The 25,378-nt window shown below is 39.6% G+C and overlaps 1 protein-coding gene across 2 annotated transcripts in view; it reads left to right on the top strand.

Moving 5' to 3' along the window:
- The window catches only part of FGD5 (FYVE, RhoGEF and PH domain containing 5), a 163,163-nt gene that overhangs the window by 54,030 nt on the left and 83,755 nt on the right, over window positions 1-25,378 (top strand). For both annotated transcript variants that reach the window (XM_063291659.1, XM_063291657.1), the window contains exon 3: window positions 13,734-13,863. In XM_063291659.1, coding sequence (XP_063147729.1) covers window positions 13,734-13,863 — 130 coding nt within the window. The remainder of the gene's footprint in view (window positions 1-13,733; window positions 13,864-25,378) is intronic.

The raw sequence follows: 25,378 nt of genomic DNA, 5'->3' as shown, positions 1-25,378 counted from the left end.
GGTATTCCCAGAACCAATCCTGCCATTACGCAGAGTGATGCAGCCACCTCTGGTAGTAGATTCCCAAACATGGCAACAAGGTACTGAAGGTGAAAGCACTGTGTAAATAGCCTGGTGTGTACCTTTATGCCAGCCAGTATAGAGCAATATAACAATGAAATGCTTACATTTGGGATTAGCAACCATGCCAACATTGAACCTTTTAGCACAAGATCGTAGTGAGATAACCCCAAAGAGGAAGGGATAAAGGAAGCTTCCAACCCCATGGCTGGTTTGAACAAAATGAGAAAGCTCCTATTCCAAGTTGGCTTCTGGCTTTGAAAAAAGGGTGGATCAGGTAGTCTCGCAAAGTAAAGGTTTTCCTATATCCTTTGGTAAGCTGTCAGCAAATGATGTTTTCTTGCTCTTCCCTGGCTCAAAGGAAGAATGGGGATGAATTCTTCATCAATTCCCAGACCTAGAAAGTTACTACTGTACAACGATTTGTTGTTGAACACATCACTGACTGAGTTCTGTTTATAATCTCTAAGTATTGTGATAGATCTATAATTCAGTGTAACTCTTTAAATATAAACCATTATAGCTACTTATCAGAAATAGTTATCTTCACTGGATTTTAATAAGGATACAGCAGGTATGTAGAGAGTAAGGAAGATGACCTTGATAGAGATATGCAAGATCTGTTACACAGGACAACAAGGGATCCTATGTAGGGGTAAAAATATTTTAAGTCCACAACAGACAAAAGGTGTCCCTAAGTGGCTCAGAGAGACACCTCCCTAATTCACAGAAGTATAAGGAGCGGGAGGAGGTACAGCATAATCAGACTTGCAAGATCTGTTATTATAGCCAACCTCAAAAAAAAAAATTTAGCCTTCCTGTAGAATTGACTTCTTGATCTGGTCTACCTAGTGGGGATGACAAATTATGACAAACAATTGATACTGTTTTAATACACTCTTTTGGGATCAGTTAACCAAAATTCTACCTTGTTGAAGTGTATCCCATACATTGGCACTTCTGATTGCCCAAAATTGCTTTGTGCGGCAGTACTGTTTTACTTGGCAAAATTCCCTTAATTCTCTTAGCAGCTGTATTGAGTATTTAGTGTATAGGGCTATGCAAAGTCATCTGCAACTGGGAAAGCAGGCACTGGACAAAAAAGAAATGATTTTTATTGCCCCCAGTAGTGTTGTGGGGAGGAGAGCCAGTCATTTAGTTGCACCAAAAGACATTGATGCCCTCCTGTTCCTTTGAAAATTGCTTGTCTTTCCCAATGGCTATTCTCTATTCCCCTTCACTGAATTCTGCTGACTTTTACCAACCTTTCCTCTGGGTGCCCATTCTCAATACACTACAATATTGATTGTGCATGCTCTCCCTAGACAAGCTTATGCAGATGTACAGGAAGAAGTAGTGGAAGTAAACAAAGCCAACAAAATAATAAAGGAAATTGGCTTGGATACACGGTACTGCTCATGTCCCCAAAAGATTATTGGTCATTCTAGAATTAATCTCTGGATAATCCGTTTGCATTGTCAGCCCTTGAGCAAGGTTAAAAATCAGGAGTCTGGCAACACCTTTTCTGCCTAATGAATTTTATTAAAAGGCATAAGTTTTAGGGAGGTAGGACCCATTCGATTGGTCCGCCCCCAGTGACTGATGGACCCGGTAGGGTTTCAGAGGGAGCTGGGGGTTATACCTGGGGATCTGCTGCACGGTCCAGCGGAGGCCCTGGCTGCAGCCTGGAATAGGGGGACGGCCGGGGCCTTGGACAGGATTGTGCCTGTGTGGCCTCTCTTGTCTCATCGAACCCGGCACTCCCCATGGTTTACGGAGGAGCTGAGGGTGCTGAAGAGGGTTAAGAGACGCCTAGAGCGCCGCTGGAGGAAGACAAAGACTGAATTCGACCAAACACAGGTAAAAGCCGCCATTAAGGCCTACCTTGTGGCGATAAAATCGGCGAAACATCAATATTTCTCCGCTCTTATTGCGTCTGCAGAATGCCACCCGACGGCCCTGTTTAAGATCACTTGATCCCTTTTGGGGAAGGTGGGTTCAGCGACCCACCTACAGGGCTGTGCAGAGGAATTTGCTGAGCATCTTCAGGACAAAATTGCTCGGATCTGCTCCAAGTTGGACTCCAGGCGTGAGGCGTGGTCTGGAGAGATACCAGGGGAACAGGCTTACCCAGCTATCTGGCAGCAGTTTGATCCTGTTGGGCCTGAGGAAGTGGACAGGATCCTGCAGACAGTAAATGCCACCATATGCCATCTAGACCTGTGTCCCTCCTGACTAGTAAAAGCAGGCCAGGAGGTCACATGTGGTTGGGTCCATGCGATGGTTAGTACATCCTTGGGAGAGGGGGTGTTTCTGGCAGCCTTTAAAGAGGCATTGGTGCACCCCCTCCTCAAGAAGCCATCACTGGACCCTACTGTTCTGGACAATTTTCGTCCAGTCTCACACCTCCCCTTTCTGGGGAAGGTGGTTGAGAAAGTGGTGGCTTTGCAGCTCCAGAGGGTCCTGGAGGAAACGGATTATCTAGACCCCTTTCAGTCAGGTTACAGGCCCAGTTATGGGATGGAAACGGCATTGGTCGCACTTATGGATGATCTCTGGCAGGAGCGGGATGGAGGCAGTGCATCCATCCTCACTCTCCTTGATCTCTCAGAGGCTTTCGATACCATCGACCATGGTATCCTTTTGGGGCGGCTCAGGAAGTTGGGGGTGGGCGGCGTAGTCTTACGCTGGTTCACCTCCTTCCTCCAGGGCCGATCCCAGTCGGTGTTGATAGGGGAGGAGAGTATGAGTATGCTGATGATACTCAATTGTATATCTCCATCCCGGGTGAAATAAGTGATGCCGTGACCACCCTCTCCAAGTGTCTGGGGGCTGTGGGGGCCTGGATGGGGAACAACAGGCTTCAACTGAACCCTGGTAAGACCGAGTGGCTGTGGGTTAATGGTTCTTCTGTATCCGGGACATTAACATCTCTGGTTCTGGATGGGGTTGCACTGCCCCAGACAGACCCGGTGCATAACTTGGGGGTCCTCCTGGACTCATGGCTCCTGCTCGAAGAACAGGTGGCAGCCATGGCCAGGAGAGCCTTTGTGCAGCTATGTGCTGTGCACCAGTTATGCCCCTTCCTGGACCAGGAGGCCCTTCGAACAGTCACTCATGCCCTTGTTATCTCTCAGATAGACTATTGCAATGCGTTCTACATGGGGCTACCCTTGAAAAGTATCCGGAAGCTTCAGCTGGTCCAGAATGCAGCTGTGCGAGCTGTTTTTGGTGCCATCAGAAGGGCACATATAACACCACTGCTGCGTGAGCTGCGTTGGGTACCAGTTTCCTTCCGGGTCCAATTCAAGGTGTTGGTTATCACCTTTAAAGCCCTACATGGCATGGGGCCAGGTTACCTGAGGGACCGCCTCTTCCTCATTACATCAACCCGTCCCACCCGATCGTGCAGAGAGGGCATGCTACGGACCCCGTCTGTAAAAGAATTTCATCTGGCTGGGTCCAGGAGGCGGGCCTTCTCTGCAGTAGCTCCCGCCCTGTGGAACATGCTGCCCCCGGAGGTGAGATTGGCCCCATCGTTCCTGGCCTTTCAGCAGAGTCTGAAGACCTGGTTCTGCCGCCTTGCTTGGGGTGGAGAGGGGAATAGAGTTACATGGGGATGGTTGTTATAGACCACTCCTCCCACACTTGGACTGTTTTAGATGTTTCATCGCTTGGATTTTTTATTCTTTATTCTTTATTTTTATTTCTATTTATAGTATTTTTATAGTATTTTATTTTTTGTATTATTCTGATGGTTTTAATCACTTGTTGTAAACTGCCCAGAGGCCTCCGATGGGAGGAGATGGGCAGGGATAAATTAGATAGATAGATAGATAGATAGATAGATAGATAGATAGATAGATAGATAGATAGATAGATAGATAGATAGATAATAAGCTTCCATGAGCAAGCGCCTTTTAATAAAATCTGTAAGGCAGAAAAGGTACTACCAGACTCCCCCTGCTTTTTTGCCGACACAGACTAACGTGGCTCTCCTATGTGAGCAAGGCTAGAATCACCACCATCATGCTTCCTCCAATATAGGATTGATCTACATGTTCTATAAAGAAGGCCTGAATAAATCCTTTCCTTTCCTCTCCATATTCCCACCAAAAGGCATTCTTCCTCAAGCTGTTAACGCCTTTGCAAACAAACAGGAAATCAGAGTCACTATTTGCTGCAAATGGCAAATGCAGTAATAGAGAGGACACGTAAAAGAGCAAGTAAAATACAGAGCAATTGCTTTTGGATGCTCTAAATGGCTATTTTGTTACTCTAGAACAACCTGCTCCAACCTGGAAGCCCTTCACATAAATAGGAATTCTGGGGGAGGCACAGCAAAGTAAACATGCCTTCGAAAGAGCACAGATGACTGTGGCAAAGACTGAAGAACCGGGCAGTTGACCGGTTCTTCAGAACCTCTCAGGACAAGAAGAGGATGGGAGATTACCCACATGTGCTGATGGCTGCTCCTTGCAAGGAGACTGAAGGACAGCAGTCTCCCCCAGGTTTGAGCGCTAGGAGATGAAGGGATCAGCCATCATGCTCACAGCCACAGCCGAGCCTTTTAAAGGACACTGAGTTCGCTAACTTCACTTTCTAATCACTTTTGGAAATTGCTTGTTTAACTATTCTAAGGTTATTAGAGATCTTCAGAATGACAAGTTTGAAAAGCCCCCTGGTAAATTTGTTCGTTTATTTATTTATTTATTTATTTTTTATCCCCCCTTTATTATTTTATACCTTCCTTCTTGGACAAAAGAAAAAATAATCATAAGTTTAAGAACTTAAGGAATTGGGGGGGGGGAAACCCAGCAAAACTCCAAATAAGGTTTTGATCTAAGAAAGTTATAAATGAATCAAGGGTCCAGACAAATTTGGAATATTGAGACTTTTAATTTAAGATTTTGGAAATAATTAAATAAAATAAATAGTTTTTCATGGGAACCACATTGTTTTGTCTATCTTAAGTCATAACAAGGACTGAGACTTTTTGATTTCAGAAACTAGACACCAGACTAAAGATACCAGGCAGAAAAGGAAAAGGGAAAAAACGTGTAAACCTGCCTTTGGTTTTCAGTCAGTACAGGGATTTACAAAATGACATAAAACAGTATAATATAACTTCAGGAGTTTTTCAAAAAATGGGGCCAGAAATTAGTAGCTACAATGTCAGCAATGTCAACAATGATGTTGTTTTGGACATAATCTATCCATGGATAGATTATGTCCAAAAGATGCTAATGAAGGAATGACAGATGTGAAAGATATTTTACCTAATGCAGAAATAGTAGAACCAGAAATACTGGATAACAAAAAAAAAGTGTGAATTACTGGATAGAGAAGGCAACTAAAGTGGAAATACAAATGACAAGCCAAGAGAATGACCCGGATAACGGCTTTCTACTCGATACACAAAAAAGGTTGGTTGAAGCTTTGAAAACCAAAGTGGAATTACAAATGATAAAGCAAGAGAATGATCTGGATAATGACTTTTTTCTGGATTTACAAAAGAGGTTTGCTAAAGCCTCAAAGAAGCCTTTGCGATGGGAAAAAGAAAAATTGAAGAGAGACCAAATCCTACAATAACATCTGAATTAATTAAAGATCTATATTGTTAGAAGTTAGAAGAAAGGAAAGGAATATAAAGGAATATAAAGTTGGTTTGTTTGACCAAGGTTAAAATAAGATATGTTTCTTAGCTCTGGTAATCCTTTACGGACTTTTTGCTGATACGAGGATTGAAAAGTTGATGATTTATGGATTTGCATATAGATAAGGGATGGGTTAGGGACACGGTGGCGCTGTGGGTTAAACCGCTGAGCTGCTGAGCTTGCCGATCAGAAGGTCAGTGGTTCGAATCCGCGTGACGGGGTGAGCTCCCATTGCTAGCAGTTCGAAAACATGCCAATGTGAGTAGATTAATAGGTGCTGCTTCGGTGGGCAGGTAGCAGCGTTCCGTTTAGTCATGCCAGCCACATGACCACGGAAGTGTCTACGGACAAACGCCGGCTCTTCGGCTTTGAAACGGAGATGAGCACCGCCCCCTAGAGTCGGACACGACTGGACTTAATGTCAAGGGAAACCTTTACCTTTACCTAAGGGATGGGTTATGGGAAGAAGAGCTATTTGTTTGCAACCTTATAGGGGGTGAAGAGTTATCAAATTAGTTTATACTTGTTACTTCTTTATATATTTTTCTTTTTCTTTAACTTACTTTCTTTTTCTTTTTCTTTTTCCTTTCTTTTTCTTTCTTTGTACTTTTTATTCTTTCTCTTTCTCTTTCTTTTACTGAGTTTAGTTTGTATTTACTTTTACTATTGTAATAAAAACTTTTAATAAAAAGTATGAAACAAAAAAGGAAGCTCTTCACATACAGTATGTGGTCTTCAACTCCCAGGACGAATTAAGAGGGAGCAATAAAATGAAGTTTTTCTGGGCTTCACTGTACACAACCATGATGCTTCTTCCAGACATACATTCTGGAACTGAAATATAATTAATCATCATTAAAGTTATATGATGGAGCTGCTAGTTTCTGTCCCATTGGAGCTCATTAAGATATCAGCAGGGATTTTGAGACTACAACAACTGAATGTACTTTTAAGTTTCTTTATGAACAAGGCAATACCTTGGCATAATTTTTCTTTGTTTCTGCTGTGAACAACACTGCTCTGTATCACAAGAAGATATTTCTGGCACTTGCGTTGTTTTTTGGGGGACAATAAATAACCATCAGCTGTGTTAAGAGACCCTTCTCAAGAGAAGGAATTCAGCCTTAGTGATGGGTAGAAATAGATAATCAGGAAAATTATGAAATAGAGGTTTACATGTAGGACTGTACTACTTCAGACTACAGGTAGAATACTTAGACTTCAAGGAGAAGACTGCCATTTTCTACATCATGTATATGAAATTGGAACATGCGTAAATTCTGTCAATATGCGATAGACACTCAGTATTCATCTACCTGCAATTAAGTAGCTTTGGAAAGTTATTTGGCTGAAAATGTAGTTTCTCCTATAATCAGCACTGTAGCTGACACATGTTTTCTTAATTCTATTGATTTCTTCCCAGTATATTCTCCTCTGTTGTTTGAGAAGAATGCCCTGACAGCATACTTAACATTCCTGATGGGGAAGAAATTCTTTCTATTTGTATTTCATTTTCTTTTATTATGAACTTGCTTAAATTATACTTCTTGAACTTATAAGTGCCCCAGAAATAAATGTATATGAGTATTTAATATGTTTATACGATCACAAAAACATTTGTATATTGGGGAAAAGAGTGGAAGGAAATGTAAATGTGACATATCTGCAAAAAGAGAAGAATCATCAGAGACAGAAAATTAGGTCAGAAGTGAAGTAACATATTGTTGAGGAACATATGTTGAGGTTGAGGAACATATATGTGGCATCTTATTGTTTAGCAGTTGAGCTGGAAGTAGTAGACCCCCTCTGAAATCAGCACTCTGCCACAGCATTGATAACTCTATTGCCAGTCATCAACACAACAACTGTAATGGTACAAGTAAACTTTTGGACATCAGGAAAGATTTCTTAACAGTTCAAGGATTCCTTCATTGTGCAGAGGTTGGATCCAGTGATCTCCAAGCATTATAACTTATACATTCTATAATTCTACTAGCCAGGTCTGATCCTGTTTTGTTTTACAGGATCAGCATCTCCTCCTCCAGGCAAAGAAAATCTTAGACTGTTGACAAATCCTGCTTAAGTTTTTTTCCTTCTTTGCTTTCCAAAGAAGAATAGCTGCCCATCATAAATAATCAAAGGAGAAGACAAATAGCTTACAAAGAGGATGCATTTGTAACCATATACATTTTGTGCGCTGAATATCTATGCATGAAACATCATATTTCATGCCATAACTGTTCAGAAATAATGGTCTTGCTAAATCACTTATTTTAAAACACATGGACAGAATTATTGTGATATATGTATCTTTTATTATAATCCTTAAGAAACTATTGAATTCTTGATTTCATTTTTTACCAGGAATGTTTCTGGACTAGCTCTTATTCTTATATCATCAGGTTTTGTATGTGTGATTGATTGATTGATTGATTGATTGATATGAAAAAAAATGTAAAATGTTTTCTTTTTTCAGAAACGATTTTTCTCCTTCTATCCATTCTGCTTATTTTCACAGCACTATGTGGGAGCAGTATTCCAAAGTATACTAAATAGCATGTCCTAGTTTTTGCTTGCTATATAGCTTCTGTCAGAGGAGAAATAACAGAAGCATAGAAAGCTTTATATTTAAGAAAATTATATGATCATCTAACTTACTGTTATTTATGGTGGCTGGGAGAATTTCTTCTGTCCTTAGACAGAGTTGCCAGAAACTGAATCTGGGACATTTTTGCACGGAAAATATGTCATCTACCACTGTACTATGGATTTATATTTACTTTAGTGTGTATAAATTAACATTCAGAGATATTTTATGCAACCTTTAATGGAGCATGTTTTTAAGTCATAGGAAAGCTTCCTTAGCTTTATCCTTAGATTTAATGCTTAATCTGGCCTCAAATTTTGCTCTTCCCAGACTTTTTTTAAAATGAAATCATAAAATGCCTTCACCCTCTTCACATAAGCCCCCCACCCACCCTCCTGTCCATCCATTCATCCATCCATTATCATGTTAATTCTGCAGTGACAGATTCTCAGCTGATCTACATACTGCATATTCATTATAACATCTACAAAAAGCCTTCAAACATACACTTGCTGTTCTGGGCTACCCTATCAGAGATTGATAGAACTTGGAAGGGTCTTGCACATCTACTCCAACTCCTGCTCCATGTAAACAATCCAGAACATCCCCAGTAGATGGCTGTTCGTACGTTCTGCCTGTTCTCTTCTGTTACAATGATTTGTATGCCACCTGATTCACTGGACTTGAAGAGCTTCCTTAAGAAGCCTAGCAAAGAGAGTTCTCTACATTTTTAATTGTATGTGGGGAGCCTACCTATAGACTGCATTTGTCAGTGGCCAAATGCCTATCATGTTCTTACTCTCCTCTTCCCAAGATGCTTTACTGGTAGTCCTCAACTTATGATAATTCATTTAGCGACTGTTCAAAGTTATGATGGTGGTAGGAAAAGTGACTTACAACCAGTCCTCGCACTTAGGACTGTCACAGCATCCCTGCGGTCATGTGATCAGAATTGGGCACTTGCGAACTTGCATATTTTTATGATGGTTGTAGTGTCCCGGGGTCAGGTGATCACCATTTGAGACCTTCTCAGCCAGCTTCCAACAAGCAAAATCAGTGGGGAACCATCTGATTCACTTAACAGCTGTATTAATGACCAAGTGAGTCATTTAACTACTGCTGCAAAAAATGTTGTAAAATTGGGTGCTGTCATGTGATGCCTCGTTTAATGACCACACTGCTTAACAATGAATTTTCTGGTCCCTATTGTGGTTGTAAGTCGAGGGCTACCTGTAACGAGAATGCTGAATGCTGACCAAGGTTACAGTGGGTCAAATTTAGCCTTTAGATTTTCTCTCTTGTGTGATATTCTATTGCCATGTCAGAAATAATGGAACAAACAGGACACCATTTTGTCTTTCAAGTTCAAAAATCAAATTCCATATAAAGTGTAGAAACCACACTGAAAATGTGATATAAAATCTCCTTAGAAGTTTTTAATGTAGACATTAAAATTATGTATACTGTTTCAGTTTCAAGGTAAAGTGCAACTGTTTTTGAGGCGGTGAGACAAAGAGATTGCACTGTAGCTTTTGGCGTAACGTTTATTCAATTGGATATTGAAGTCCAGATATGTGGACTTGGTCTCCCAGAATAATCAGCAATCACCATGTTGGCTGGTGAATTCTGGGAATAGAAGTCTACATATCTACTCATCTGGATAGTGCCCAGATTGGGGAAGATTGGTCCAAAATTTCTCACACATTTTCTAATACTATTGGAAGCTTCCTCATACTATTTATATTTATTTATTTATCATATTTCTTTAGCACCAGCTCGTATTATGATGACTCTGGGCACTTTTTAAATAAATAGTATTTATTTATTTATTTATTTATTTATTTATTTAAATATGTAGTATTTATTTATTGACTGAGGCCAATAATGTTAATACTTCCTTAATTGGGGTTCAAGCAGAGCCTGGTCTACAGTCTGATCTTCCTATTGGAACTGCCCTGGATTTAATCTGATACTTTTGGCAGACAAAGCACTATCACTAAACTAGGAAGAAGGGAAGTGGAAGACAATAAGGAAAACGAATAGTATCTAGTGGATGTAGAGAAAAAATAGAGAAAGTGGCTTCAAATATGCTGGATGTACATGGGATGGGAACAGCCAAAAATCTCACAAACATATGTTCACAGAGAGTTACTGGGTCTTTGTAACTTTATCTCTGATACTGCATGACTTTTGCAGCATTGGGGGTTAATTAGTGATGAGATTGCTGGGTCTTTGGGAAACAGTGGAGGTTTTCTTTTTTGCTGAAAGATAGCATAAAAACCTAGACCAAGTCGATGAGAGAAGAGTTTGCTATTCTTCATCCTAGAGTTATCTGGTGAATTAAAGCCTGGAAGTATCTAATAAGGGGGTGGAATGGGGGAGAAGACCCATAAAGGTGATGAGTTGCCTTCTGCAGTCCTTAAGGGAATCATAATAGCTTGCATTTACATAGTTGTCTTTTATGCTTGCTGTGAAAATGTACCACAGGTTTCTTCCCTGAGCAGTTGCTGTTCATTTTGAAGCCATTATAGTCCCATCATGTACACCAGATATTATTAACAATTGTTATGAGCTACTATCTGAGGCAGTATATGATTAGTCTAGGGCCTGCTTTGAATCAAATTAAAAAAATTAGCTGGGTGCTTTTCCAGCCCAGCTTTCTTACATGCAAAAGAATAAGAAAGTTAAGGGCTGATTTAGTCAACCATTCTGGGAGTAGTGAATATGTTTTTGGATTTTTGGTCCATTTTGACATGATCATAAAATTAGTCTTCAGAATGTTCTTGAACATACTAAAAATATGAAAGACCATGCCAGATATTCCCTAATTTTTAAAGATCTCTTAGATCATACTGAATGGAATTGTTCTAAATTTGGGGGATAGCAAAAACCTGGACAAATCCATTTATTGTGCAGTAAGGGAGTAAGAAGTTGTCATCTGCTTGGATTGGCCAGAATTGGATTGACCAAGGGATCAGCATTTATTGATTATATAATTGTAGGAGAAACTGCCAGGTAAGGTTAACATACGCAGTCAGAATTGTAGTTCCAAGAGCTGGAATGAAAGCCTAAACGTTAGGATAGGAGATCCCACTTGTTTTATAGAATTATTATTATTATTCCTGAAAAGTGTTTATGGAGTCAGTGGAACAGTTCTAATATTATTTTAGATACAAGAATCGATAGCCTTCTCAATTATTTATTTATATATTAATTAATTAATCAAATTTATCACCACCCATCTCCCAAAAGGGACTCTGGGCAGTTTACAATAAAACAATTATGTACAGAATATATTCACATCCAACCTTCTAGAATATATTGAAAATCCAAACTAGTTTGACTCAATGCAGTGAAGTGATTGACTTGCAGTATCTGTACTTAAATTATAGTTAATCCCCATTAAACCAGGCAAGTTATTAAGTGAGCATAATCACCTTTAGAAAATTTTAGACCATTAGGAAATGGATTGAAAATAACACAGGCAACATTTTAATTCAAGCCTTTATACAAATTTGTTGTTCATAGGTGTAATGATTGCCCCAGCCCAAATACTCAGACTCACAAGAGGCTGCTATATGAAATCTGATTTATTAAGGAACTTAGGACAAATACAGAGAAAGCTGAGAATGAGCAAAAGCGCGCCAAATACAAACTTAAACCCTTGGTGCAAACGTATCCCGCCTCCCTCGTAACAGCCCCCACCCGTCACAGGTTCATTGTCATAAGACATAGTGATGACATCTGACTTAGAGGATTGGATCAATTAATGGGGGACAGGGTCTATAAAGAGTTATTAGTCTTGAAGATTCAGTGGTGCCTTGAGGTTAGGGGCAGTATGCCTCCAATTACTAGTTGCAGGGGAAGAATGGCTGGAGAGGGATATCAATCTATATCTTGTTTGAGAGCATCCCAGGGTTATCTGTTTGGCTACTGTGAGAAACAAATGCTGACCTATGGGCCTTGATCTATTCCAGAAGTCTGTTCTTATGTTCTTAATTAATTTCCATAACTCAGTGGCAGAAAAAAATATTTGTAGGCAGGAGTGTCTGTGGAGGGAAATGTCAATAGCATCAAAATGGTGGATAGAACAGAGCAATTGAAGCCCCACCCCTTTTTAATGTGCTTCACGCATAACTAAAAAGGGGTGGGACTTGGATTACTCCATCATTTTGATACTGTTGAAGCACCTGTATATCCTTCTGTTTGCAGGCATAAGAAATATAAGAGCAGCTGTTCATCAGGATAAATATAATTGGTTTTGATTTCCTTTATGATTGGCCCTACCCACTCTGGACATTTATCACCCAGTAGCCAATTACCTTTTCTGAACAAGGTCTTAGAATGGGCCATGGAGTCTTTTCTTGTGACTTTTCTGTCATAGCCCTTGCTCTATGGGGCATCCTTGAGAACCAGCAGGCCCCCATCCTTTTAGCCTTCTGCAAAGCACTGGCTTTTCCCCGAAGCAGTGGGAGAGGGTGAGGTCAGAGTTGGGGGAGAGTGTTGTGGGCTGCACTGGAGAAGTTTGGTTGTGGCGCTTTTTATTGTTTCCTGTTTTTGCTATTCGTATGTATCATTTTATCTTTGGTTATGAGCCACCCAGAGTTTGATTTTAGATGGGCAGCCATATAAATATTATAAATAAATAATTTTTCCTTGGATGAAATGATTCCCTAGTTCCTTTTTTTAAATGGGTTCCATTCTGGGGATTAAAACAGCTTGGATGATTGGCTCTGCCACAGCAGGAGGGAATCCCTGCCAGTTCTTTTGGGCCTCTCATTAGTATTCAATACCAGCAGGCACAATTTACTTCTGAGATGATTGGAGGATATAAAATGTGTTCGGGTGAGTTCAGCCCCATTTTGACTAAGTTTTCCAAGGAGATGATTCTGGGATACTATTCCTTGGTTAGCTAGTAAGTCTCTTGTCTCTTGTTTGGCTCTGTGCCATTTAACTCTTAATGGCTTAAGGTCTGAGGTTGCAGTGGTGCTAATGGTGTTTGCAATATGCTTAAAAATGTCAGGTCTTCCTTTCCCAAGGAAGACGGATTTGGCCACTATGATTTATGGGCTTGTATAAGATATAGGCCATCACATCTGTTAAGCAGCAGGTTGGAGAAGATGGTTCTCTGCTAAAGTAACTACTACTTAAAGTAGTTTGTAAGTGATTGTGAAATCATAAAAATATGGGTTTAGCGAAGATTTGTGAATGTTTAGGCACATTAGAAACAAAACAGTTTACTATTTTCCCTTTACTATTTGCTGCATCTTCCCTCTCCCTTCGAACTCCTTAACAAAAGGGGCTTCATAAGAACTAACAGATTCTAGAATGGCAGAAAATCTTCATCTAATGATAAGAGTAAAGTTTAATTCCTGTTGTCATTGATCAGTGGGTATTCATAAGATAATGTTTTCTTTTTCTTTTCACAGTGCTTACACAGAGCCTTACAAGGTGTGCCCCATCTCCATAATTCCTGTTGAAGATGTCACATCTGATGAGGAACAGAAAAGTTCAGAAGATGAAGACAGTAACCAAGGGGATTCCAATATCATCCACAAGGTAAAAAGGCAGACAGTTTTATTTTGGAACAGTTTATGTGATCAATAAAGTAGATCCTGGGAAATACGTCAGGACACTACTAGATTTTTCTTGTGGGCTAGCTCAACTTATTGTCAAGTGTGCTACGCTCCCCATCACACTATCTGAATTGCTGCTGGGCTCAGGAGCGATTTTAGTACTACATGTGCAGTCAGAAACATGACAACTTTGCTCCTATTTAAGGCGGCACATACTGTTGTGGTCCCAATTCAGTCAAAGGAAATCTGTGAAGGTGCTGATAGAAACTGGCAAAATGGGCTCCTGAGTGCTGCTATCCTGCCCATAAAATGTAACAGGTATTAACTAAAGGTCTTCTTCCACTTGCCAGAAGCATATGTCATATAATGAAAAAAGGAGAGGAAGAGGCGGGTGTATGTGTGTGGGATACCTGAAAGAGAGCAATGTAGCAAGTCCCCTCATTTAACTTGCCTGTTTGTCTTTCTTTCTGACTTGGCTGCTTATTCCTATGGGCACACCTTTTTTTCCTCTTTCTATTATATAGTTGAAACACTTATTTTTTAAAAGGAGGAAATTAGAAAGCTCTCAACAGTGAGCCCTTTCCTTGCCAGTTGTAATGTTCTTCACATAAAACTACTGTAATGATAATAATTCATTAAACTTGTATGTCCCCTGACTCTCAATGACTCTGAGCACCTCACAATAGTCAAATTATTAAGTATTATTAGGATACGTTAATAATGTGACCTCAGTGAGGCTGTTCGTTTCTTGTTTGCCCCAACCTTTCAACAGATTTTTTTCTAATTTGTGTCAAGTGGATAACTACAAAACTATCCTACACAGCATCATTTGCAGTAACACCTTGATTTATTGTTGTTGTTGTAGTTATTAAAATAGCTTATCTGGCTGCCCATCTCATGTCAGTGTCTCTGGGTAGCATACAGGGATTAAAAACAACAGCAATATCCAGTAACTCATGATGCCCAAGGAAAACCAGTACATCCCAATTATGAAACCATATCAGCAGCAGAGCTTGCCTAACCTCCTGGCTCAAAGGCCTGGGAAAACAGCCAGGTCTTCAGAGCCTTGTGAAAGGCTCACGGGGTCAGGGCCATCTGGACGTCTGAGGGGATGCTGTTACATAGGGCAGCTGCTGCCACAGAGAAGGCATGGCTCTGGGTCCAACAAGATCACATTATTTAATACAGGAGACCCAGAGCATGACCTTCCTGCTAGATCTGGTGGAATGAGCAGAAATCTTGGGAGAGGTTGCTATCACTTCCAAATAGCCTGGCCCATGCCATGCAGGGCTTTAGAAGTGACAGGCAGCATTATCACATGCCAGGAAGATGGATGACAGGTGCAGGTCTAACTCAGGAAGACCCAGTCTGCCCTCTTTTACTGGCACGTATGCCGCTGCCCTGGCTAAGGGAAATGGGCACTATCCCACATGTATGCCTGTTAAATGGGGATGACATCCGAACAAGAAAAAACGTCTGTTGTATTTGAAGTCTGCTTAACTGAGGCCTATTATATTGTATAGTAGCAAATAGTCAAGAGTGTTCCCCTTACTTGAGCTTCCTCCTCCATGGCCAGGAGAAACCTTGCAGAAGATAGGGGCACCCAAAGAATAAACAACTAATGGAAAAAGTATTTGTAGGATTATGTTATAAGCCAAGTGTTTGGTGAAGGTCACGATGCTAAATGTAAATTTGATGCAGATGTTGAAAGTTTGAGTTTTAGTGCTGGACCAGATATCTAAGCATTCTGCTTTAGGCAAAATCAACAGTTTAATGTGTATGAAGCCCAACATTCTGCAATGAAACCAGTATGCTATTAACCAACTAGGACTTTTTAAAAAAGTGTGTTGTGCTATAAACACTTCATGTGGCCGGCAGTCATCATTAGGTTCCTAGAAATGAAATCAGCAGGGGAGAAGCACTTCTCTAGTAGCTAACCGAACTGCTGATTTACATTATAAGAACATCCCTCCCCATAATTCATTTCAATACTTTGGGTTCTGAAGTCTTTCGCTGTGTGTTTGCACCTGGTTCTACATATACAATTTTCCCCTTTAAAAAGATTTGAAAAAGAGCTGAAAAACACGATGAAGCAAATGAGAAAATGGACCACTCAAAAGGTCCATAGAGCTGTAGTTAAAAAAAAAAGACTAACATGATTTCAAATGGGCCACAGTTGAGCCAGAAATACATTAATTTAACCTCCAAACAGAGCCAATGTCAAAGGGTCAGAACTAGTTTCAAACTGATGCAAAATTCTTATGTGAAAATGTCTATACAGGTAGTTCTCACTTACTGACCATTGGTTTAGCGACCGTTTGAAGTTACGATGGTGCTGAAAAAATAACTTTGCAGCCCATTTGTGACCATTTACAACCTTTGCAGCATCCCTCAATCACATGATCACCATTACAGGCAGTACGTGTTTTCCTGTGCCTGACCTGTGATTTTTCTTTTTCTTTTTGCCTCTTGCAGAGCAGAGAGATTGGAGAGAAAGGGATTTCAAGAGAGTAAGCTGTTTGTTCTTCTACACATTGAAAGCAATACAATCCCACTGGTAAACAGTTTACAGTGCTCTCTTGAAATCTCTTTCTCTCCAATCTGTCCACTCTGTGAGGGGGGCTGGGAGAAAAAAAGTGATTTCTAAAGGCAATCTCTCCTCTGCCTGACCCTTCTCCAAGAGAGAGTACTATACTCAAGAGAATACTGTAAACTGCTTGTGTAGTATGCCTGCAGCTCCCAGCCCTGGGCTATGGTGCAATCACATTGCTTTTGATGTGTACACTACAGAAACCAGGCACTTGAGATTCCAAAGGGTGGGGGAGTGGTGAGGAGGCAAACAAAAGCTGAAGGTGTGAAACTGAGTAGTCTTGTCTCTTTCCAGCTGGAAAGCACAGTGGTGGTCTCATGATTTCCCATTTAGTAATTGCTTTGCTTAGTGGTGGAGTTGCCAATTCCAATTAGGGTCATTAAGCGAGGTCTACATGTAGTCCCATGCTAAAGGATTGTAGTTGTCAAGAGGTCCCTACTATTATACCATGTTTCTTATACTGTAGGACATGTAACAACACACACACACACACAAAAGTCTTCATTCCAGCAGAGGAGGAAATATATACTATTGACATTTAACCCAACTTGTATTCTCCTGATCTAACTTGAATTTTAGTGGCTACAGACTGGAAAATTAAATCTGAACACTCAGCATTACCATGACTCCTGGGTTCAAACAGTATTTGAAATCTTTTATAACCCCTAACATTCAGGCCAAATAAGGGAAGATAGTTTAAGTAAGATGCCTATGATTCAGTAATATTAAGAAAAATCTGGACCTCTCCAGACTGGATTTCTATAAATGTATGTTGTAGAGTGAAGATACATATCAAGAAGGAATTCAAAAGATAAGTGAATTCCAAAGTCAAAAGGTCTTTGTCAAATTATTTCGCTTACAACGTCCTCAAAAATAAAATAAATGTCTTCAAATATTATTTATAATATATGCATGGAAATATTCAAAAAGAATGCTGGACGCTTTCCAGCTTGGCATAAACAGTACTGTCCAATAAATGATAGAAATCAGATTGATGTTTAGGTTTTTTTTTACATTTCTTGATTTTCCTTGAGCTCAGTAGTGAGATTTGTCAGATATTTCCCACTGACCACTTAGATTTCTTCAGAGTTTCTGAAAAGAATTGGATTAAATGTCAGTCCTGATATTATTAAACTACCAAATCTCATTTCACTGATGGGAATTACAATGTAGCAGTTGCCAAAACTGGTCTGCATTAGGGGGATTTATTCTAAAACCTTTGTAGAAAATAAAGTTCTAGTTTTTGTGGGAACTTTACTCTGTTTATTTAAAAAGCAGTATTTGACTGATGAAACACAAGTCAGCTTTATTGTTTTCTTGTAGAGAAATCCTTAGGATAAGATATAGTGATTGTAAACAGATTTTAGTGTCCTGTTATTAAGAAGAATTGGCAGGCACAGTAGATTTAGCTGCTGAAAATAGTGCCAAGAATTTGGACATCTGAAAATAGATTTTGGGCTAGTCCAGTAACAAGTGTAACTTGTTGATTTTCTGGTTTAACTCTTGTGCTTGTGGGTGTATACCTTTTATCTTCCAGATGAAAGTCAGCCTGAATGCAGGAATGAGAGCAGCACCTAGTAGAATTTTTTTTTAATCCATTCAATAGTGTCCGATTCTTGGAGACTGCCTGGACAAGTCCCTGCAGTTTTCTTGACAGGTTTTTCAGAAGTGGTTTGCCATTGCTTCCTTCTTAGGGCTGAGATAAAGTGGGTGGCCCAAGGTCACCCAGCTGGCTTCATGGGACTAGAGTGGGACTAGAACTCGCAGTCTCCCAGTTTCTAGCCTGGTGCCTTAACCACTAGACCATACTGGCTCTTCAATAGAACATACTTTCAATTTAATCTGAAAGTATGCTTTTTAAAAAGTGCATTTATGATTTTGTGTGTGTGTGTATGTTCAAGTCAGCATTGACGCCTGGCGACTGCCTGGACAAATCCCTGCAGTTTTCTCGACAAGATTTTGGAAGTGGTTTGCCATTGTCTCCTTCCTAGGGCTGAGAGAGGATGACTGGCCCAAGGTTACCCAGCTGGCTTTGTACCTAAGGCAGAACTAGAACTCACAGTCTCCTGGTTTCTAGCTTAACCACTACACCAAACTGGCTAATTTATACTGTAAGCAAGAAATAACTCTTTGCTAAAAAAATGTTACGTTTTCAGTTATGCTGAAATTCTGTCCTAACTGAATATATAATTTCACAAAGCTTGAATAAGCACTGCATTGCTGAATTGTTCCTCAAATGTTTAAAGCATGCTGGCTGGGGAATTCTGGGAGCTGAAGTCCACACATCTTAAAGTTGCCAAGGTTGAGAAACACTGGTTTAAAGAGCCATTATGTGTTCCTTAGTGCCATGGCAGGCATGACTCCTTTGCACAAGTGAGAATACCTTTTTGCTCTTAACAACTCTTCTCCCAAACCTAATCATTCTTAGCTAAACGGTTATATTTCATTTCTATCTTGTGTGTTTCTGTTTCATGAAAATCTTAGCAGGATTCTGGGGTCCCTTGCAAATGCATTTGTTGCTCTGGGACCTATTAATAAGAGCAGCAGAGCATCTGCTGTGTTTACAACACAGTCAAATATCAGACACCAGTAGGCAGTGTTGTTCTGAAAAGTCATATATGCTTTAGCATTAAATGAACTGATTCTTACTAAGAATGCTGCTGTTAAGTTCATTTTTTAAAAAATGGGTAACTCCATCCCAAGCTATTAAGGAACACAAGCTGATTTGTGTAAGTAACACAGCTTGCAGTCCAATTAATCCAGTTTAAGTTCCTCTGCCAAGTGAATGTACCTTTACCAATTTTAGCATCTTCTCCACTTCTGTTGCTGTTGAGATTCCTTAAAAACAAAATCTGACTACTACGTGTACATTTCTGCACCTCAGAAGGAGCACAAATTTAAAAATGAAGTTTGTGTTTCACAGCTGAATTGCTGTATAATGAAAAATAGTTTTTTTTTTAAAAAGTGAATATGGATTTCTTGCCTACAAACCCCTTCCTTCTGTCTTAGATCAAAGGATAGCATGGGGGAGAATATTGCAGAAGAGCTTTAACTACACTTACCCAAAAGAGTTACAACACAAAGATAGTTTGGAAACGCACAGCATTTGGAAGCACAGAGAAATTGCATTTATTACAAAAGTCACATAAAAGTAGTCTGAGGGAGAATACTCCAGAATATAAACAGAGGACAAGCTCCCAACAAATGGTTGATGTAATGTGAGTTATTTCAAATGTTAACAATATTGCATGTAGAAAGAGTACAAGAGCTAGTAAAGATTAGTTCTTGCTCTGCCAGGGCTTCATTTGTACATCCAGCAAGTGAAGAATTAGCAAATAAGATTTCTACTTGCACTTTTGTCTCCTTTGACCAAACAGCCAAAGAAAGAAGTACTCCCACACTGTTATGGTGTTATGGTAATGTTATCAAACTGGCAGCTTCCTGGAGGTGGTGGTGGTGGTGATGATACAGCATTAGAAAAAAAATTGACCTTCAGAGTGTTCCCCTCACCAGAAGTCACACTGATTTCTCCTCTTCTGTTTTGTTTTATTTATAATCCAGAGGTTAACTCTGCATTACAAATTCTGGCAGATGGCATTGGGCTAGAGAACTCCCAGCTAAGTATTTTTCAACCTATGTGATGCTCCTCAGAGAGTGAGGTGCCCTTCACATAGCTAGAATTTCACCTCTATCTTACCTTGCCTGAACTACCTGAGGCACACTGGGACCATCCTTCACATGTGTGTCTCACATATACTGTATATTTGTTTGGCTGCTCACCGTGGAGGTGACCTTGGCTTTCATGACAACAGAACTGCATACTGGAAGAAAACGGCGGATGGCAAAGGAGAATGTTCCCTTCTTTTTCTTTTAAATCCTCATTACATTATAACTGTAGATAAGGAGGGTACTTTACCTGTAGTATTTTGCTTAGTAGTCATACATATTTTCAAGGAAGCAAACAGCTACAGAGATGCAATATCACAAACCAGCCCTCTCCTATGGGGATATCTTCAAGGACATACATGACCCACAACTCAGCAAAAAAACCCACAACTTAGTAGGCAAAAGCACTATGTTATCCTCTGTTGTCCCACTTATCAGACAGTCTTGTTGTATGGTGCTGTGTGTCAGACCCCTGTTATTGCTTGATAGCTTGCTGTCAGTACTTTATTCCCTTCCCCGATAAAATATTTGGCTGTACTTGTCATGTAGATTGGAGCATTTAAGTTGCAAGCAATCATAGTCACAACATACAATAGTATGGTTTACATTCCTACCCTTTAGAAAGCTGTAAAGCATACTGCATTTCTTTCTTGAAGTAGTAACAATACAGGTGGCCTTCTGTAGCCATACTCTTATTATCCATGGTTTAATATACCCATAATAGCTAAATAGATAGCTGACTCTGTTACTGCAGTTGTGGAAACCACTAATGGAGAGGTTGGTTCTGGAGCCAATAACGATGTTCTTCCTCCCCTAGCCATCATGTGCCCAATGTATTTGTTCCTCTTTCTCCTTGCAGAAGTTGGAAGGTCCTGGGTGCTAATGCTACCTACAGCTTATTCCAATGACGGCATGGTGCTTATGGTTGGGGTGGTCCTCGTTCCGTTAAAGCCTCCAACCACAGCTGTGGTGATGGTGGTTGGCAGTTGGTGCTGCTTCTGGAAGCAGTAAGAGGTCTACTCTGACCACATGTAGCACACAAGCATCAGCCTCTATCAGTATTCAGCTGAAATCTGCGTGTTCTGCCCTTGTGGTTTTCCGTGCCATAAATCTGGGGAGGGTTTACCCTCAGAACAAAAACACCCTTTTTCCTTAGAGCCTAGCCTGTTCCTTCTAGGTTGCAAGGAAGTTTCACCTCTATGCTAACAATTTGGTTGGATGCAAATCCAAATTTGGGCCTTGATTCTTCAGAGACCATAAAAAATTATTTTACTGCAGGCTTAAAAGCAAAGCTCCATGCTAAGGCAGACATGTTTGATTTTCAGATATTCCCAGTGTAGAAACAGGATGTATGAAGGCTCTAGTTTTTACAACAAATAGTGTAGGTGGTTGAGAGAAATTAACAGTCCTTACTTCATATGAAATCAATTTATGCAGTATTCTCTGAAATCACAAGTTCATACATCTTCGTATACCTTTTGACCCAATCCTGTCCATCCTTTTTTGTATGAAAAGAGGCAGAACCATTGTTTAAACAGGCATGACATTTGAACATGCAGCTGAAAATTATACATGAAAAGCAGAAAGTTTTTGCAGTAAACATTGAACTGGATTAATGTGATACAAGCAATAATGCCAATGTTTATAATTCAAGTTACAGATACTTAAAGGTTATAATAGAAGTACTGGAATTGTAATTTTACAAATATAAAAACCCATTTGTAGCTGTAGACAGAATCCTGTCTGCCACTTACTCTAGATGAAAAAGTATTAAGAAAGTAACATTAATTATTCTTAATTACTGCCTTGGCTTTTAGTGCAAAAATTAATATGACCCGTGGAATAAGAAGCAGCAGACATTCTCTCTTCATGTCTCTTAAGTAGACATTCTGTCTACTCAGCTTAATTCTTCTTTAAAGGGAACTCCATTGATGTCAAGAATAAACAAAAAATACAGAAAGAAAAATACTATAGTTTGCATCTCCTACATGCACTACCACACTAGAACTATCATCTATACCTAGAAGCAATTTCTTCCCAAATTGACGGATTCAGTGAAAGAAATGTAGGTACTGGAAGTTGGACTCAACTTTACATTCTATTTAGACTCTACAAAGATAATAGAAGTCCAGTATATGTAATTGTAAAACAATGAGCATTGTTCACTCACAGCTTTTAGCAAATTGCAGACCTAAATGAGATTTGCAGGTAAAGCATAAACAATTCGAGGTGCATTGTTTAGGGACAGAATATTCATCTGGGGTGTTCAGTGTAAGTTGCCTTATGCCAAGTTAGTCTTTTTGTTGATATAATATAGGAATCTTGTGCCATTTAAAAGTTTTGGACTAAGTGTTCACAATGCCCAAATATTGGAAATTGATCTAAAACATTAGATTGCAAATGAAGGGCGATCATTTTGCCAAGTAGAGTAATCAATGCAGGCTAGATCTAGGGCAGGCAACCCAGTGGAAGGCATTGGGTTGCCTGCCCTAGATCTAGCCTGCATTGATTATTCTACTTGGCAAAATGATCGCCCTTCATTTGCAATCTAAACCTTTATTTACAAAAAATAAAACAACAACAACAACAACATAGAACTGGGGATGGGGTGGGTTGAATTTCATATCTCTGAATGCAAAACATGAATTGTGGCATCCTCAGTTTAACAGGTGCTAGGAATAACTTCTGCTAGAGAATTAGTAGAGTTACCACTAGTTAAAATAAACTATCCTGAGGTAGATGACAAAACAAGACAACTTCCTTTAGTACTATATGAATGTAGTTGGGTTGGCTCACAAATGCTGAGTTTCTCAGTCTCAAGCAAACAAAAAGTTTTGTTAGTAGTAAATGTTGTCCTAAGAAGTATGAATGCCAGCACTGATTTATGTAAAGTATGTGTATGCATGATGGGTACTATATGATGGGCTTTGACAATGTTTTTATAGAGGTTTGTCTAGGCATGAGAGTCATTTTCTATGAGGAGGTACTTAAGTTAACTCTGATCTCAATTTATTTAAATCTTACAGTGTAGTGATTTTTAAAAAAGACTTCACAAAAGTACATTGTGTCACAAAATAATAGAGTAGAACTTCTAATAATTTCTGAGATACTGGAAAATATAACCTGTCCTCTGCAATATGATCCTTTTGAGTACAGGAAAAAATATTATGGGGACTGTCACAGACTGTAAGATCAGAAATGCAAAAAGAATCTATAGGCTGCCAAAGAAATGCAGTCTGTTTGATTTTCAGACCTTGGAAATCACAACATACCATAGATATGACACCCCCCCCCCAAAAAAAAAGATAATTTACCCAACATCAGTGATTGGTTATTTGGACAAGGACCTTACCCCACCTCCCCAAATATTGAATTTTTGAATACAATCCATATTAATCCACAGGTTCCTGATGTATACCTTAAATCATATCCCATTTGTATTTCTCCTACATGAAAAAAGCAGCTATTGTGATCATTAAATGTCATTTATGTATTGTATGTATGTATGTATGTATTTGTTTGTTTGTTTAACAAATTTATAAGGCCACCCAACTCACACACAGTGACTCTGGGTGGCTTACAGAATTAAAAACCATAAAAACACGATACACACCCCACAGCGGTGGCAAAGATGTTCATATCAGCCACTTGATTGGCTCCAAAGCAACCTGGGGTCCCCAGGCCCACTGACAAAAACATGTCTTCAGGGCCTTCTGGAAAAGGAGCAAGGATTATAATGCATATTAATTTTCAACTGATTGATTCTCAGTTTGCACTGAAGTCTTATGTTTTTAAATTCAAACAAAAAGAAATCAATCCAATCTAGCGGGGTGACTTAAAAGCTACTAGAGTACTCTGAAGACCATTTCCCCTCTATATAAATGGAGCATATGTGATGTAGAGCTTCATCAGAAGATCTTGAAAATCCTCAAGTGACTCAGAATTGCTAAAGTCTCTACAATGAGAGACTGCTGACACCTATTTGGTTTGTTGGCTTCACCCCTGGAAGTGCTTTACAAGGATATGACCAAGCACCAAATATTTTAAAAATAAAATCGGAGACAAGTGTCCCAGAAAGCCTCCAATGATAGCTTTTCTTTTCTAGAGGAAAAAAGAAACACCACCCTATATTCAGGAAATGAGAAGACCTTGGTGTAGAAATGGTTTAACATGCATAGATACTGTATTTTACATTTGGGTTATCACTGGGAATGAGACATCACTCCACTCCACCCCGGTGAGATGCCAGGAAAGTATGGCAATGGGTAACAGGGTGGTGAATAATCACAGAATGCAGAACAGGCCTGTCTGCAAGTAAAGGAAATAGCAGGCTAGGCCACAAAGAGTTTGCAAAGAGCCAAGCAACAACAGCCTCACTTTTGCAGCTTGTCAAATTGTCTTTACTGTTCCTTATCTTTCTGCTGGGTGGGATTGGTTTCCAGGCTCCATTAATCATTCTGTTTTGCAAACCTTTGACCTTCATATAATGAAGCAAGTACAGTTTTTTTTAAGACTCTAAGCTTATGCTATATTTTGGGGAGCAAATGTCCTTCTAAGGAAGAGACAAAATTAGAAACTTATTTTCCTCACCAGAGTTTGTGTGTAATTAAGCAGATTCCCCCCAAAAAGATGTGGTTCATCCCTCCAAAGACAGGGAAAAGAGACGGAATTTCTAGAATGCAGTTTTAACTTGGAAGATTATTGCTCATACATTTTAGGAATTTCTTTGTCTCAGATGGATGGGCAGTTTATTAGCAAGATGCATTTTAAGTAGGAACAGTACAATGGCAAAATAAACAATATGCAGTAATTAGTTTAGATTAGTTCTCCCTGTCTATCCTTCCTGATGACATTGTTAATCTGTTGCTTTGTACAGGCATAGTGGGTATTTTGCCGGTATTAGGGCTCAGCATATTTAAATAGTGTGGTGGGGGGATCTGCAGGATTTTATGTATTTATCTAAATATTGTTAAGAAATGGTAGAAGATGAGCGAGAAGAATGTTGTTTCTCCTCTGTCATCTCCCAGCATCTCTCATTTTTATATGTTTTGTCTTAAGAACACCTTTAAGTCTAGATGTTTAATATCCAACGCTCTGAGAATCTGGTTGGGTTACAAAGCATGAAACCTTCAAAACTACATCCAAAAGTAATAGTAGTTACAGACGTAATCCTGGCCTTTGCTTTAAATCCAGCCATAACTGAGATTGCACAGATTATCAGGGCCATCTGTCCTTCTGCATA

Source organism: Candoia aspera, chromosome 2, assembly GCF_035149785.1.
Source record: "Candoia aspera isolate rCanAsp1 chromosome 2, rCanAsp1.hap2, whole genome shotgun sequence".
Classification (NCBI taxonomy): Eukaryota; Metazoa; Chordata; class Lepidosauria; order Squamata; family Boidae; genus Candoia; species Candoia aspera.
This window is presented reverse-complemented; position numbering and strand designations above follow the sequence as displayed.